Raw genomic sequence first — 16,186 nt, 5'->3', positions numbered from 1 at the left:
AGTGACGATGAAGAGAAATAGATGAGAAGAATGGGTTGGGGGAGGGCAGAGGGAAGAGAGAGGAAGATTGAATATGAGAATGAATGCTGGGTTGGGGGCTGATGGCTGAGCAAGAAGCTTATCAAATATGGGGACCTTTTAGTCTTTTCGAAAAAGCATCTAATTTGTGTCTTACACCATGAATGATTGCATGTTGTTTTTGATTTTCTGAGCGCCAACTTCTTTATAGGTTAATTTTCTGTTGGTGCAAGCAGCAGAACTGACTCTTCAGACCACCTCCCCCACAACCCATTATCCCCAGTCACCTCCCATTCTCCCATCAGAGCACTCAAGATTCATATTCCTGGAAGGTAATCTGATCGGTCCAGCTTGGGCCTTGTGCTTTGAAGACAAAGCATATTGATGGGCAGACCCACTGAGGGTGCTGTAAGGCGAGCAGAGAAAAAGAGAGTGAGCCGGGCATTCAGGCAAAGAAAGATTTATTATAGGAAGAAAGAAAGAAAGTGACTGGCTTTAGAGAGAAACCAGTGCCCTCCCTTTACAGCCAACCCTTCTTATACCCTATCGATGGGAAATTGTTCCCCACAGGGAGGGGGTCTCAGTTTATCTTTAGCCCACACCTGGGGTCTTGTGGTCATGTAGTGAAGGGATCTCATGGTGGGATGGTCATATAGTTGAAGGGGTCTCACGGTCAGGTGGTCACGTAGTCTTGAGAAACTGGCACCAGCAGGGAAAAACAGGGTATCACCTTAAGGAAAAAAACAGGATGTCCACCAGGGCAATGTGGCCACTGTGACTTTATCCCTTGTTTGTCAAGTCACCATGATGGGCCATATTTTAACTATATGCTATGAGCCCCTTGTGAACCCTAACATTCCAGCCTTTTTTATATAGGATGTGGGCCGAAGTCAGTCTTCTATATCTGCTTTGCTCTGGTTTGGGGCGACGTCATGGGGTAAGATTAGAAAAGGCTGGAACGTGGGTTAAGGGAAGTCTGAGTGGGCTTGAAGCTTTTGATAATTGGAGCGAGTTAGAAGTAGTTCATGAACAGTCTGGTTGGTGAAGGCTCGTAAGCGATCCTGGAGAAACTTTGAAAAAAAACTCATTAGACAGGGCCCGAAATTCAGAATGGGGGTTAATATGAGAAGGGGGCCCAGTAAAGGTCGAACCCATGGCATCCAATCCCAACTGCTTAACCAGTGTTCCCATGAATTACTGAGATGTTGATGTATTCTTGAGACCCTATTTTTCAGATTCCTTGCTGGCTCCTTTACCACATCTGATTTATTGGTGTAGAAACAGCAGGCTTTGTCTAGAAAAAAACATAGGCCTCCTTTTTCTGCTGTGAGAAGGTCTAACCCTCTTCTGTTTTGAAGGACCACAGCTGCCAGGGAATCTAGTTGGCCCTGGAGAGTGATAAGGCTGGTGGCTACTTCTTCTAGGCTTTCAGTAAGATCCTTAGAGAGACTGATAGTAGTTTAAAGAGGTCATGAGCCCTGCAGTTGCTGTTCCAATCCCTGCTGCTATTCCTAAGTTTATCAATAAGGGAATGAATTGAATTGCTTCTTTGGGTCCATTGTGGATTAGTGGGATAGGGAGGGTTTGGTTGTTAGGAGCAATAGAGATATACCAAGTAAGATCAGGGTTATTTAAAGGGGCTGAGGAGATATGGGAGAAGTGAGGTATCAAGTCTTCTAATGTCTCATTGCAAGTGTGAACTGGAGGCTCAGAAAAATTAGGGATGAACGTGGCGGGGTTAAGAGTAGGGCAGCGTTCAAAAGAGAACTCGGGAGATTCTAGGAGGGTGACATGGATTAGTTGGATACAAGAAGGTGATAGAAGAGCCCTGGCCTTGTGTGAGAGTAAGTCCTTAAGGTCATGTGGTGAGCGAATGACTGTGGGTGTCCCAAAAGTAAGTTTTTTGCTTTCTTGAGCGAGAAATGTAGCCGCAGCCAGAACACGCAGGCAGGCTGGCCATCCCTGTATGGTGGTATCCAGTTGTTTTAACAGAGAAGCAATGGAGGCAAAGGAAGGGCCCTGCATCTGTCCTAAGACTCCTAGGGCAATTTTATGTCTCTCAGTGCATAGAGTATAAAAGGGTGAGAAAGATCAGGCAGTGTTAAAGCTGGGGCGGAGAGAATAGCTTGTTTTAGAGCATTAAAGCCTGAATAGACATTTGACTTAGGCTCAAGAGGCTCCAAAAGATCTGCCCTTCTCCCCCACCCCCGTAGCTTGGTATAGAGGTTGTGCTAGGAGGGAAAAATTGGGGATCCAGAGGCGTAAATACCCAGCCAAGCCCAAAAAGGACAGAATTTCTGTTTTTGATGTAGGAAGTGGTAGGCAGATATAAGGGACTTTCTATTAGTAGTTATATGTCTTTGTTGATGTCAGGAGAACTCCAGGATAGGTGACCTCAGGAAGGGAAAGTTGAGCCTTAATAAGAGATACTCGATAGCCCCTGATCAGCTAGGAAGTTGAGGAGTTGTACTGTATGTCGCTGACAGTGTATGAGTGAGGGGCTACAAAGGAGAAGATCATCTGCGTATTGGAGGACAGAGCTTGGGGCCTGGGGCCCTGGGCACCTTCAGTCTTCAGCGGCTAGTCAGAGGAGTCTGGGCAGAGATGCGTCCGAGGACTCCTGCTCAGGACTGGGAGAAAATGTCCGGATCCCTAGAGGGGGGTTAGGGCAGTCTACCTTCCAGTGTCCCTTTATGCCACAATTAGGACATGAACCCGGAGGGGACCTGGGCTTTAGGCATGAGCCGGCCCAGTGCCCTTCTTTACTGAACTTGTAACAGGGCCTAGATGATTTCTTTTCTCTGTCAGAGGATTGAGGTTTGGAGCCATGTAGGGCAGTGGCTAAGAGATGATATTTAGCCTGATCTCTATGGGCCTTTTCTGGTTTTGCCTGTTCTTCCTTGAAATTTTTAAAAGCCAAACTTAAAAGATTTTGTTGAGAGGTTTGAGGGCCTTCCTCTGCCTTTTTTAGCTTCTTTCGAATGTCTGAGGAGTATTGGGAAATAAAATGGGTATTAAAGACAATAGTACTTTCTATTGAAGTTGGATCTAATTTTGTATATTTTTGTAGGGCTTCTGTTAATCTAACTAGAAATTGTGCTGGATTTTCATCTGGCCTTTGAATTATTTCTCTGAGTTTCTCAAAGTTAACAGCTTTATGTCCTGCTTTTTGGAGGCCTGCAATAAGGCAAGTCAGCATGTGATTACGGGCTATTCGCACAGGACACCCTGCCTGGTAGTCCCAAGTAGGGTCATCCCTGGGAATGGCAGCTGAGCCTACAGGCTTAGTTTTATCAGTTTGATGTATTTCATCGGCATGAGCGTGAGTGGCTTGCCAGACTTGTTCTTTTTCTTCTGGGAGGAGGGTAGAGAAGAGTATAATGTAAATATCATGCCTGGTCAAGTTGTAAGACTGGGTGAGGTATTTAAATTCTTTTAAATAAGTTCAGGGTCAGAGGAAAAAGCCAAGATGTTTTTTGATTTGAGATAAATCGGAGAGGGAGAATGGGACGTGCACCCAAACAATGCCTTCTGTACTACCCACCTCTCATAAGGGAAGGAGGGGAGCGGGGAGGGATTCAGGGTCCTATCTCTTTAAGGCCGGTCGCAGCTGGGTAAAAGGAGGGGATTTAGGGATGTCGGGATAGGGACTTGAGACTCCGGAGTAGAGGGTGGAGCCGAAGCCCCAGAGCTCCTTTACGAAACTGGCCTGGTGGGAGGGTCGGAAGCAGCGGCGGCCTGCGCCTGAGAGGGGAGAGGAGTCAGGGGAATGTAAGGTGGAGGTTGTGGGACCGGGTCTGCTACAATAGGATTAGAGGCGATTGGAGGTGCACTGTGGTCAGAAGGGTCAAAAGAAGAGGAAAAATCCAAACAGGGATCAGGAGATATAGTATTGGGGGGATGTGGCCCAAAATGGGCTAAAAGTATTTGAGAAGTAGAAGAGGAAGTACAGAGAGAGGGCCAAGAGCTGACAGCAAAGAAAGCCTGAACATAAGGGATCTCTGACCACTTGCCATTGAGGCAGCAGAAGTTGTCGAGGTCCCATAAAGTAGTGTAATCGAGAGTTCTGTTTTCTAGCCACTGGGCCCTATTATCCAGTCGATATTGTGGCCATACAGTGTTAGAGTAATGAGTGAGTTGCTTTGGCCTTCTTTCTCCTTGAAAATGGCAACCCACTCCAATATTCTTGCCTAGAGAATCCTATGGACAGAGGAGCCTGGTGGGCTGCTGTCCATAGGGTCGCAAAGAGTCGGACACGACTGAAGCGACTTAGCATGCATGCATGCATGCATGCATTGGAGAAGGAAACGGCACCCCACTCCAGTATTCTTGCCTGGAGAAACCCAGGGACGGAGGAGCCTGGTGGGCTGCCGTCTATGGGGTCGCACAGAGTCGGACACGACTGAAGCGACTTAGCAGCAGCAGCAGCTCCTTGAAAACCCAAGGTTTTTTAGGTTTTGGAGAAGGCGGGCTAAAAGGGGTAGGTTGGGACTGAGAATTTCCCATTATAGTCGAATAGGAGGGAGGGCAAACAAGGGCGAGTGAAAAAAAGGAGGAGAAAGGTCCGAAAGAAAAGGCGTCCCCGTTCTCACGGCCTTCTCAGACAGCGACAGGGTCTCCCATGAAATGGGCGTCCCCTATTTCAAAGTGAGACCAGGGCACAAGGGCCATGGGATCCTCCACCTAGCGCTAGTGCTTCAAAAACCAGACGAGAGACAGAGGATCTGAGAGAGCAGGAATTAACTCACCCCTGCAGGCGATGAAATGAGCCAGTGTGCGGATGTCAGTCCAGCAAGGTAAGTGGAGAGTCCCGTCCCGGGGGCTCATCCCAGTTTCTCAGGGAGGTCCAAGGGAGGGAACCACTGAAGGTGGGCTCAGGAGAGGAGCCAACCTAGCCGTGGTGGGTCTTCCCTCCCAGGTTTTGGCACCAGAAATGTAAGGCGAGCGTGGAGAAAAAGATAGCAAGCTGGGCATTCAGGCAGAGGAAGATTTATTACAGGAAGAAAAAGACTGGCTTTAGAGAGAAACCGGTGCCCTCCCTTTACAGCCAACCCTTCTTATACCCTATCGATTGGAAATTGTGCCCCGGAGGGAGGGGGCCTCAGTTTATCTTTAGCCTGCAGCTGGGGTCTTGTGCTCACATAGTGAATGGGGTCTCATGGTTGCGTGGTCACATAGTCTTGAGAAACTGGCACCAGCAGGGAAAAACAGGGTATCACCTTAAGGAAAAAACAGGATGCCCACCAGGGCAATGTGGCCACTATGACTTCATCCCTTGTTTGTCAGGTCACCACGATGGGCCATATTTTAACTATACGCTATGAGCCCCTTGTGAATCCTAACAAGTGCAGATACAGGAATTCACAAAGTGCTCTCACCCAAGAAGACAGGACACTAAAGGGTGATGGTACCCTATCAAATCCACCAAAATGGTACAAAGATTCTCTTAAACTGAGGACATTGAAGATACAGCAGATGCAGGGAAATAAACAACAAAAAACCTTTTCAGAGTGTTCCTTATCTAACTACAGGCAGATCTTTCTAAGAGTGAAGCTGTTGTTAATCCCCTCTCAGGGGAGATTCCAGCTAGAAAGGAGGTGAACCAACCACTGACACCAGGATGAGAAATTGCATGAACAAACGCTATCACAAAGTGTTGAACTTTCCGTGGTTCTCATAAAAGCCCATTTGCCTTGTCTAAAAGTCCATTTGTTTTCCCAGAGGACCTTTCTCCCTCTTTCCTTTCCCCTATTAAGTTAGTATATGTTGTTCAGTGGCTAAGTTGTGTCCAACTCTTTGCGACCCCATGGACTGCAGCATGTCAAACTTTGTGTCTTTCACTGTCTCTGGGAGTTTGCTTGCTCAAACTCATGTCCATTGAGTTGGTGATGCCATCCAACCATCTCATCCTCTGTCGCCCCCTTCTCCTCCTGATCTCAATCCCTCACTTCTAGTTTTGATATATATCCCCTACATCTAGTTTTTCGAGAGTCTCTTTATCTGCTCTTGAGTGCATTTGTGAATAAATCTTGTCTTTTTGCCTGGTGAGCTATTATCAGTTCATTCACAGTCCCACCACCAATACAAACCTAAATTAGTAGAGGGAAAGTTTTCCTCCCAAGGAGGGTTGGAAAAAAATCAGCAGATGTTTATTCTACCTTTGATGGTGTGAAATGATTTGATTTGCATTAAAAAAAAATCACTTTGGGTATGTTATTGGTGCTGTTAACAAGAGAGGTTTTAAGCTTGCTTGTAAAAGAAAGGGATTTAAGTTCATAGCTAGAGGGAAATATATTAGCTTGGAAAAGTTTTTGTTTATATGAAATAATGTACATAAAGTTATAGGGTTTCCCTGATGGTTCAGTGGGTAAAGAATCCTCCTGCAAGGCTGCATATAAAATAATTACCACTTTTATAGAAAATCAGCTTCCATTTCTGAAATTTCAAACATCTCACATCATCCCCATCACCATCTCTCCTTTTAAATCTATGTGCTAAGTGTGCCCTTGGCCTTAATTCTTTATCTGAAAACACACTTCAATCTAAGGACATGATCGCTGTTGTTGTTTACTATTCATTAGGTCTCTCCCAGTCTAGCAATTGCCTAACAAGAGCCTCCTATAGTCCCAGACTTTCTTCTATCTGAGAAGGCATCAGCAGCAGCCTGCTCATGGCCCATCTAAGATCTTCCTAACTGGCACACATATATATGTACCCACATCAGACTTCTCTCCATCTCACAATATTGAGAATTAACACCTAAAGTCATACCAGACATAAAGATCTACAGAAGTTTATCTCAAATGCAACTGCTGGGGGTGGACATGCTTAAGCATTTCAGTCTCAGCGTTTGGCAGCCTCCAATGTTTCAATGTTTGATGAATGCTGCTGCTGCTGCTAAGTCGCTTCAGTCGTGTCCGACTCTGTGCGACCCCACAGACAGCAGCCCACCAGGCTCCGCCGTCCCTAGGATTCTCCAGGCAAGAATACTGGAGTGGGTTGCCATTTCCTTCTCCAGTGCACGAAAGGGAAAAGTGAAAGTGAAGTCGCTCAGTCGTGTCCGACTCTTAGCGACCCGATGGACTGTAGCCTACTAGGCTCCTCCGTCCATGGGATTTTCCAGGCAAGAGTACTGGAGTGGGGTGCCATTGCCTTCTCCTGTTTGATGAATGAAGCTCCTTTTATTTGGAAGGCCTTGTCCAATGTCTGGGAGCTCAACAAAACCAGAAAGAAACTAAGTGGAATAGGTAAAGTAAAGGCCAAGTCCCCGACGCACCGGACTTCAGCGCAGTCACAGCCCGCGGTTGCAATTAAGGGGGAGTGGGTGGAGCCCTGTCTTTAATCCCGTCCACGACTGAGAAGACTCGCAGCCAATGAGTGGGCGGCCTGGGGCGGAGCGACCTGCGTACGACGTGACGCCATCACGCTCCGGTCGGCGCTCTGCCGGGCGTACGCCGAAACTGTGGAGTTCTAAGGTGACTGTCGGCCGCACGCCGTCGCAGAAGTGGGTAGTTTGCGGGTCCCGAAGAGCCGCAGCGTGGGAGCCCTCAAGGCGAGTCAAGTCGAGTTACATGACCTCGGGTTTTAGGGGCGAAGGGAGCAATCACCCCAAACCTTCCCCAGGCTGGGCGACATGGACTCAGTATTAACTGATCTCGAAAGGAATGCCAAGTCAAGGTCTCCGGTGGGGTGGACTCCCGGGCCGCCCTGCCTCAGCCTCACACGCCCCAAGTAGCCGGGCTCTGAGCCTTTAGGGAGAGGCAGCCCAGCGGGATGGAAAGAAATAGGGACGACAGCAAAGGCCAGCGTTTATTCGCGCTGTTGTGCGCCTTATGGGTTAAATCCTCAAAGCACTTCTGTGAGTAAACCCAGTTGTTATTCCCATTTGGTAGAAGGGAAAACTGAGGCTTGAGGTTAAAATTACAATAGTGAAACGTGTAAGCACCTCTATAAAGTGGTAATTCCAGAAGGCCAACAAAAGCTGTTTCTGCACATGGGCGGTTCTAGTGACAAAATTCTTTTGGTGAGTCACAATCGTCAGACTAAACTTTGGAATTTATTTTCAGGTGACCAAAGCCACATCATGTCCGTAGTTCGTTCATCCGTCCATGCCAAATGGATCGTGGGTAAGGTGATTGGGACAGCAATGCAAAAAACTGCTAAAGTGAGAGTGACCAGACTTGTTCTGGATCCCTATTTATTAAAGGTAAGGAACATCGCTGTTTGCAGATGGCATTGATGAGTCACCAGCATGTTCAGGGTTCTGAGCAGAAACCCACTGTCAGGGCTGAGCCAGTGCTACATATCAGGCATTGTGCTGGTCTGTGGGTGTAACACAACGCATGATTCCTGGTTCACACTCACATTTTAGAGACTGCACAGAGTTCGTTTCAATTCAGTCTGATGACACTGCTATAGACACTCTATGTGTAGAGTACTACCATAGCAGAAGGTAAGACTCATTTTTCCTTCCCTGGTTGCTGAAGGAGAGCATATATATTTTTTTTTTTCCAGCCATTCCAGGCCACATGTGGGGTCTTCATTCCCCAACTAGGGACTGAACCCGCGCCCCCTGCAGTGGAAGCACAAAGTCCTCACCACTAGACCGCCAGGGAAGTCCCAAGAGCATTCTTGATTATATAAGATCAAGCTGAATCTCCAAAAGGATTTTATCCAGGAACTTCCTTGGTGGTCCAGTGTCAAGACTCCACCTTCCAATAGGGGTTCGATCAGGAATTAAGACCCCACCTTCCAATAGGGGTTCAATCAGGAATTAAGACCCTACATGCCATGAATTGCGGCCAAAAAAAAAAAGATTTTATCCAGAAGACCAGGTTGGGGGCAGGAGGAGTGGGGGAGGTCATTCCAGTCATGGTGAATAGTTTGTGAAAGTTTCTTTAGCCATGTATTCACCTAAAACAAATACTCTGCCAGTTATTTATACAGCAAAAAGAGGTTTACTTGGGATCAGCAGAGAATTGCAGATCAGTCTCTGCAACCATGATGAACCACGTGCAGGTCTCACACAAAAGCGGAGGTGACCAGAGGGGAGCATGCTTTTACAGAGGGGACATAAAGTTGGGAGGGGACGGTAAACAAAGAGTCTATGGCGTTCCGTTGGCTGAATTGTTGCTGGGAAAGAAAAGAAGGAGATCTTTCTTCCTGTTGAGCTTTGCTGTCATGACAGGGTATGAGAGCTTCCCCTTCTGGTCTCCCAATTCTGAGTTTTTTGTTTTTGTGTTTTAGTAACTTATTTATTTTTGATCGCGCTGGGTCTTCATTGCTGTGTGTGGGCTCAATAGTTGTGATGCACCAGCTTAGTTGCCCTGCGGCCTGTGGAATCTTAGTTCCCCAACCAGGGATTGAGCCCATCTCCCCTGCCCTGGCAGGTGGATTCTTAACCTCAAGATCACTGGGGAAGTCCCTTGACCCTGTTTAATTGAAGTTTCTGTTTATTAATTTCTTACACATGAAAAGGCATGACACTGTACTGGAGCAGCAAGTGCTTTGGCAAAGTTGAGCTCAGAGCTTGGCACTAAGTAGGCCTTGTCTTTGAATGAATGCGAGAATGATTGGAATCGGAGTGGGAAGAGTCTCCTGTGTCGTAGTTTTGATTTCAGCCTATGAGAAAAGGAAACAGGAGGTAAGGAAATAGGTGAGGAGGCTATTGCAAATGTCTAGGATGGAAATGGTAAAGGACCGAACAGTCCATGGAGCAGTGAGGATGGAGTGGAAAAGGTAGATTTCAGGCAGGAAGGGACAGAGTCCTTGATTACGTAGATGTGCTAGGGAGGGAGGGGCAAGTGCCAGGGATGTTTCTGCATGCAAGGTTAGGCACCCTGGTAGGCACAAGTGCTGTTTGTTATTTAGGATCAAAAATACAGGGGCCCTTTCAGGATCTTGTGAAGCTGGATAAATCGCAGCCAGGAGAACAGCCAATCTCATTATCCTCCCAGCCCTTTGACTGCCTCGAAGCTCTGTAAAATGGCTTGATCCCAAAGCAAAAACAAAAATAAAACTACAGGAACAAGCTGAAGAGTGACAGCATGTTCATTGGTCTTAGAATCAGAAGACCTTAGTTTGTGTACTGGCTGTTTTTTGTTGTTATTTTTTTAATGTTTTTTTTATTTTTGGCTGCATTGAGTCTTACTAATAGTTGCATTACATGGGCTTCTCTCTAGTTGCAGCACTCGGGCTCCAGACCAGGTCGGCTCTGAAGCTGGGGCATGCGGGCTTACTTGCCCCATGGCATATGGGATCTTAGTTTCCCCGACCAGGAATCAAACCCATGCCCTCTGCGTTGGAAGGCGGGTTCTTAACCATTGGACCACCAGGGAAGTCCCCTGGCTGTTGTTTGCTAGCTTTGCACCTTACTTAACCTCCCTGAGCTTGTTTTTCTTATCTGTTAAATGGAACTACCTGCTGTGGCGGGGTTGTCTGGAGGAAGAGATGGTTCTCGTTCTGTGGCTTGTTTGCAATACTTTGAGGAGGCATGGAGCTAAGTACTTTACATACATTATAGCGTTTTGTTCTCTTGATAACTTTGGGTGTTTTTTGGCTGGAGAGAAGACTCTACCGGGAAGGAAGAGTTTGTTTATTTATTTTTATTTTGGGTCTTTGTTGAGGCTCTCCAGCATCTCTTGTTGCAGCACTGGAGCTCAATAGTTGTGGCGCTCGGGCATAGCTGCCCTGAGGCAACTATGTGGAATCCTAATTCCCTGACCAGGGAATGAACCCCCATCCCCTACATTGGAAGGTGGATTCTTAACCACTGGATCACCAGGGAAGTCCCAGGAAGTTTAAATAGTGTAGAAAAGGATGATAATTTAGATCAAGGATACTGCAGGCAGTGGACTGGAGAACTCAGGGACAAGATCAGCTCTGGAAAAGTCATTGTTGTTTTCCAGAAACTAAGCAGCTAATTTTTGCATTGGAAGCCTCCATAAATATATTGTTGTTCATTCACTAAGTCATGTCCAACTCTTTTCGATCCCATGGACTACAGCCCACCAGTCTTCCCTGTCCTCCACTATCTCGTGGAATTTGCTCAAATTCATGTCCATTGAGTTGGTGATGCTGTCTAACCATCTCTTCCTCTGCCGCCCTCTTCTCCTTTTGCCTTCAGTCTTTCCCAGCATCAGTGTGGATTTGGAAGGTGGATTCCATAAGTATATTACCTGTTTCTTTTCCCCAAGTCCCAGCTTGTTTTCTGGACATTCCTTTTTCAGACTCTACTACCTTGCCAGGTCATGAATGGGAACTACTGATGTGTTTCCTCCTTCTGTCAACAGTATTTTAATAAGCGAAAAACCTACTTTGCCCATGATGCTCTCCAGCAGTGCACCGTTGGGGATATTGTGCTTCTCAAAGCGCTCCCTGTCCCGAGAACAAAGCATGTGAAGCATGAACTGGCTGAGATCGTTTTCAAAGTTGGACAAGTCGTAGATCCAGTGACCGGAAAGCGCTGTGCAGGAACTGCCTACCTGGAGAGCCCAGTTGATCTGGAGACCACCCCCCTAGCCAAAAACCTGGAAGAACTCAATCTCTCTGCAACACAGTGAAGGAGGATCGGAAAACAGAGCCAAAAGGGAAATTTCTAAGTTTACTCTATGGAAAGATTTTTCTGTTTCCTCACAAACCGTCCAGTTTCTCATCTGGTATTTATGAAATCGCTAAAAGTAAATGAAGTAAAGTCTTTGTTATAATTTTTCATAACGGTTTATGGTCATGTTTCAGATTTTCTTCTTGGCAGACATACTTTTCTGTTACACAGAGTATGCCTAGCAATCCACTACCATTGTTTTATAGGCTCACTGTTTTAGAAGGTATATATATTTTTTCTCATTCAAAGGAATCTTGAATTTATCTTAAAACTTTTATTTTGGGAGAAGAAAACCTTTTGAGATCATAAACAGATAAGACCACATTAAGTGAATATTTCAGTTCAGTTCAGTTGCTCAGTCGTGTCCTACTCTTTGCGACCCCATGGACTGCAGCACACCCACCAGGCTTCCCTGTCCATCACCAACTCCCGGAGCCTACTCAAACTTATGTCTATTGAGTTGGTGATGCCATCCAACTGTCTCATCCTCTGTCATCCCCTTCTCCTCCCACCTTCAATCTTTCCCAGCATCAGGGTCTTTTCCAGTGAGTCAGTTCTTAACATCAGGTGGCCAAAGTATTGGAGTTTCAGCTTCAGCATCAGTCCTTCCAATGAACATTTAGGACTGATTTCCTGAATATTTAGTTTTGATCATACATATTCAAAATTAATTCAGGTTTTTCTCTGATTTAACCACAGACAGAAACAATTAATATGCTTGGGTTTAGACTATCTGATTAAAGTCTGTATTAATTAGAATGTTGGCATGTAGAAAGTAAAACTAAAATTCTATCATTTTTCTTTTATCCTGTATCCTGGGCTAGATTAAATAGGACTGAGTTCTTAAAATCCAATACATTGATGAAGTAGTGGAATTTCTTACCCATGTATTTTCTTTTTTCCCCTCAGCTGCATCTTTCTACCCTGGAATCTTATTTCCCCGACCAGCGATTGAACCCGTGCCTGCTGCACTAGGAGCTCAGAGTCTTTTTTTTAAAACCTTTCCTTTTGTATTGGTGTATACAGCTATACAAATTAACGATTAACAATGTTGTGACAGTTTCAGGTGAACAGCGAAAGGACTCAGCCATACATACACATGTATCCATTCTCCCTCTAATTCCCGGGAGCGTGGAGTCTTTTTTTTTTTAAACTTTTCCTTTTGTGTTGATGTATAGCTGATTAACCATGTTGTGACAGTTTCAGGTGAACAGTGAAGGAACTCAGCCATACATATAAACATATCCATTCTCCCCCAAATTCCCAGGAGCGTGGAGTCTTAACCACTGGACTGCCAGGGAAGTCCTTCACACATGCATTGAAGTTGGAGAGTTTCAGAGTTTTACTGCTGTTCATCGATAAACCATGATAACTTTTGACCTGATGAAACACTGAGTTAACACATTTCAGTGTTCTGGCTCCCAGAAGGGACTTGGAGCATATTTCAACCTCAGCTAATAAGTGTATTGTGCAAGCACTGGGTTCCAGTAATAACCGCAGGCCCTGCCCTCCTCCCACCCCCCTCCCTCCCCCACCCCACCCCAGGCTTATAATCTGGACAGGTATGCACAGGTTCCTTCATGGCAAACACAGAAGCACATGGGTGCAGGAGAAGTTAGGTGACTTTCCAGAAAAAGTGAGAGAATGCTAGAATTGAGTCTTAAAGGAAGAATCTCCAGATTAGTGTGTGAGGCATGCGGAAAGAACATTCCAGGCAGGGGGAAGGGAGTATAAAGTCCTCAAAGAATGAGAGAAGAGTGTAATCATAGGGTTCTGGAAGCGGTGAGCACTTCAGGTAGAGAAGTAGGCAGGAGTTATACGTGGCTCAGTAAAGAATCTGCCTGGAATGCAGGCGACCCGAGTTCAATCCCTAAGTTGGGAAGATCCCCTGAAGAAGGGAGTAGCAACCCACTCTGGTATTCTTGCCTGAAGAAATCCATGGACAGAGGAGCCTGGTGGGCTACAGTCCATGGGTTCGCAAAGAATCAGACCTGACGGAGCAACTCACATTTTTCACTTTCATACTCTAAGTGGTAGTGGGTTACTCAGCATTTTGCGGTGGGGGGTGGGGGGCACACTGCACAGCATGCAGGCATGTGGGGTCTTGGTTCCTCAACCAGGAGTCAAACCCACACCCCCTGAAGTGGAAGTGGAGAGTCAACTACTGGACTACCAGGGAAGTCTGGGTTATGTAACTTTTTAAAAATATATATATATTTTTTGACTGTGCCAGGTCTTAGTTGGAGCTCTCAGGATCTTCCATCTTCACTGTAGCATGAGGGGTCCTTAGTTGCATCTTGTGAACTCTTAGTTGGGGCATGTGGGAATCTAGTTCCCTGAGCAGGGATCGGACCCCAGCCCCCTGCATTGCTAATGCAGAGTCCTAACTACTGGACCACCAGAGAAGTCCCATGAAACATTTTTAAAGAGTAAACAAGAGTCAGTAAGAATAACAGCATCAGTGACAGGAAGAGACTGGAATGAGAGATGAGAGGGAGGCAGTGACCTGGTCCTAAGACCTAAACTGAGTTGGGCAGGGAAGTGAATAGAGATTGGGTAGATGACGTGCCAGGCTCCCAGGGCTTGGCACCAGGGAGGGTGAGCCGAAGGGAGGCACCTCAGTGTTTTATCTAAGTGGGGCTATGTGGTACCAGTTACTACGGAGGGAACAGGACACCTGTCCAAGTTATCTCGAAAAGCTCAAATATTTTAAATGTTTACATGTATTCACATATGTCATTTTTATCTTAACATAGATATTTTTCCTGACAATCTCGATATAAAATTCTGCTCCAGGAAGATGCCCTCTGTTGATCCGATGATATTTTAACCTAAGCCACACACCTGTGAAATAAGAGTACCTCCCTCCCCTCAGGAGAAAGCATAGGGTTAATGGAACTTCAGAGCAAAATGATGGTGGAAAAAAAGGTGCAGAATGAGGGGCCTAACACTAGACACAAAAGCCAGGTCTGCAAAGACATGCCTATCAAGTTTACATGTCAAGAAAATAGATTTGAAAGACTTTGTCTTCAGAAATAGCACTGAGAAATCAGGGGAAGGTGTGAGAAAGTCACACAGACGCCACTGGCTTGAAGAGGCCCTGTCTCCCGCAGTGCTGACTGGGGACGTGTCCTTTCCACCCTGGGGAGAGCTCACCCCAGCCTCCCTGTTGGGTCTCTGCATCCTCTACAGTCTCATGAAGCGTAAGCCGAATCAGGAACTCACACAGCCTCCAGCCTCCTGTCCCTGAGTGCCTGGGCCTCCTCACCTTTGCCTCTCCCTGTTGTGGGGCAGATCCCGCCGTCACTTCTCTGTCCACAGGACCCATTTCTGTCCCTGGCGACTCCTTGCCTTAACGTATTAGAACATTGGCCCAGTCAGAGCCTCCTCCTCCTGCCCTCACCTCCCAAGCCCAATCCCACAAGCCCAGTTATTGACCCCCTCACTCCCACGCAGAGACCAGAAGGTACCAGAGACCTCCCAGCCCCACCCAGTCCTGAGGGCACTTTCCTCTTTGGGGACTCCAGCTGGCCTCGAAACGCTCCCCTTGGCGGCTGGGGAGCTGCTCCCTGTTTCTCCCGCGTTCCTGTCTCGTTCGCCTTCTTTACATATTTACGTGTTTATTTGGCTGCATGCATCTTCAGTGCAGCAGGTAGGAATCTAGTCCCCTGACCAGGGATGGAACCTGGGCCCCCTACATTGGGAGTCTTAGCCACTGGACCACCAGGGAAGAGCCACCTAGCTCACTCTCTGCCCACCTTGTCTTGGTTGCAGTTTCATGAGTATACCTGTGGCTCTTGTCTTTCTGCAGGATCCCTTTTCCTCATACAGTGCCATCCTCACCCATGCCTTTAAGTTGTATCCTTGGCTGGGCGGACTTCCCTGGTGGCTCAAAGGTTAAAGCATCTGCCTCCAATGCAGGAGACCTGGGTTCGATCCCTGGGTCGGGAAGATCCCCTGGAGAAGGAAATGGCAAACCACTCCAGTATTCTTGCCTGGAGAATCCCATGGACGGAGGAGCCTGGCAGGCTACGGTCCACGGGGTCGCAAAGAGTCGGACACGACTGAGCGACTTTCCTTTCCTGGCTGGGCGGAGTTGTCCTCCCTCCTTGCACAGGTCACCTCCTTCCCTTGGGACTGAGCTATCCTGCCAGCACACCAGAGTCTATGTTCCCCTTCCCAGGCACCAGAGCAGGTTACATGTTTTCCCGTCCCAGTTGCCTTCTCTCCACCTCGACACTTGACACTCCATCATTTCACACCCTGCCTCACTCGACTGGGACTGCTTGCAGGCGAGGACGGGGCCACCAGTGCTGAGATCAACAGGAACATCGGAGTTCTGAGACCACGAGAGAACCTCATTATGCTTCCACCCAGGATGCTTCTATTAAAGCGTAGTTTATTTTTGAAAGTCAATATATTTACACGGTGCGAAGTCCAAAACAAGGTATTTGGGGAGAAGCCCGCCTCCCAGCTTCGCCCCTCAGGCCCTGGATTCCTCCAGGAACCGTGTTCCTCTCTCCTTGTGGATCTCTCCACGTACGTACAAGCCTGGCCTTTTGTTCC

At 47.0% G+C, this 16,186-nt stretch overlaps 1 protein-coding gene across 1 annotated transcript; it reads left to right on the top strand.

The window, feature by feature from the left end:
- Positions 1–7,455: 7,455 nt before the first annotated feature.
- On the top strand, positions 7,456–11,730 carry MRPS17 (mitochondrial ribosomal protein S17). Its single transcript, XM_081558173.1, has 3 exons — positions 7,456–7,570; positions 8,085–8,224; positions 11,310–11,730. The coding sequence occupies exons 2-3, from the start codon at positions 8,102–8,104 to the stop codon at positions 11,577–11,579; spliced, it is 393 nt and encodes a 130-aa protein (XP_081414299.1). The 5' UTR covers positions 7,456–7,570; positions 8,085–8,101; the 3' UTR covers positions 11,580–11,730.
- Positions 11,731–16,186: the final 4,456 nt, after the last annotated feature.

This window comes from Giraffa tippelskirchi, chromosome 13 (genome assembly GCF_054371585.1).
Source record: "Giraffa tippelskirchi isolate mGirTip1 chromosome 13, T2T-mGirTip1v1.2.pri, whole genome shotgun sequence".
In the NCBI taxonomy this organism is placed as follows: Eukaryota; Metazoa; Chordata; class Mammalia; order Artiodactyla; family Giraffidae; genus Giraffa; species Giraffa tippelskirchi.
The sequence above is the reverse complement of the archived record's forward strand: the minus strand, read 5'-3'. Positions and strand labels throughout refer to the sequence as shown.

Coding starts and splice junctions, on each gene's coding strand:
- MRPS17 (XM_081558173.1), top strand. CDS start 8,102: ATGTCCGTAGTTCGTTCATCCGTCCATGCCAAATGGATCGTGGGTAAG. Junction 8,225..11,309: donor TGGATCCCTATTTATTAAAG/GTAAGGAACATC, acceptor TTCTGTCAACAG/TATTTTAATAAGCGAAAAAC.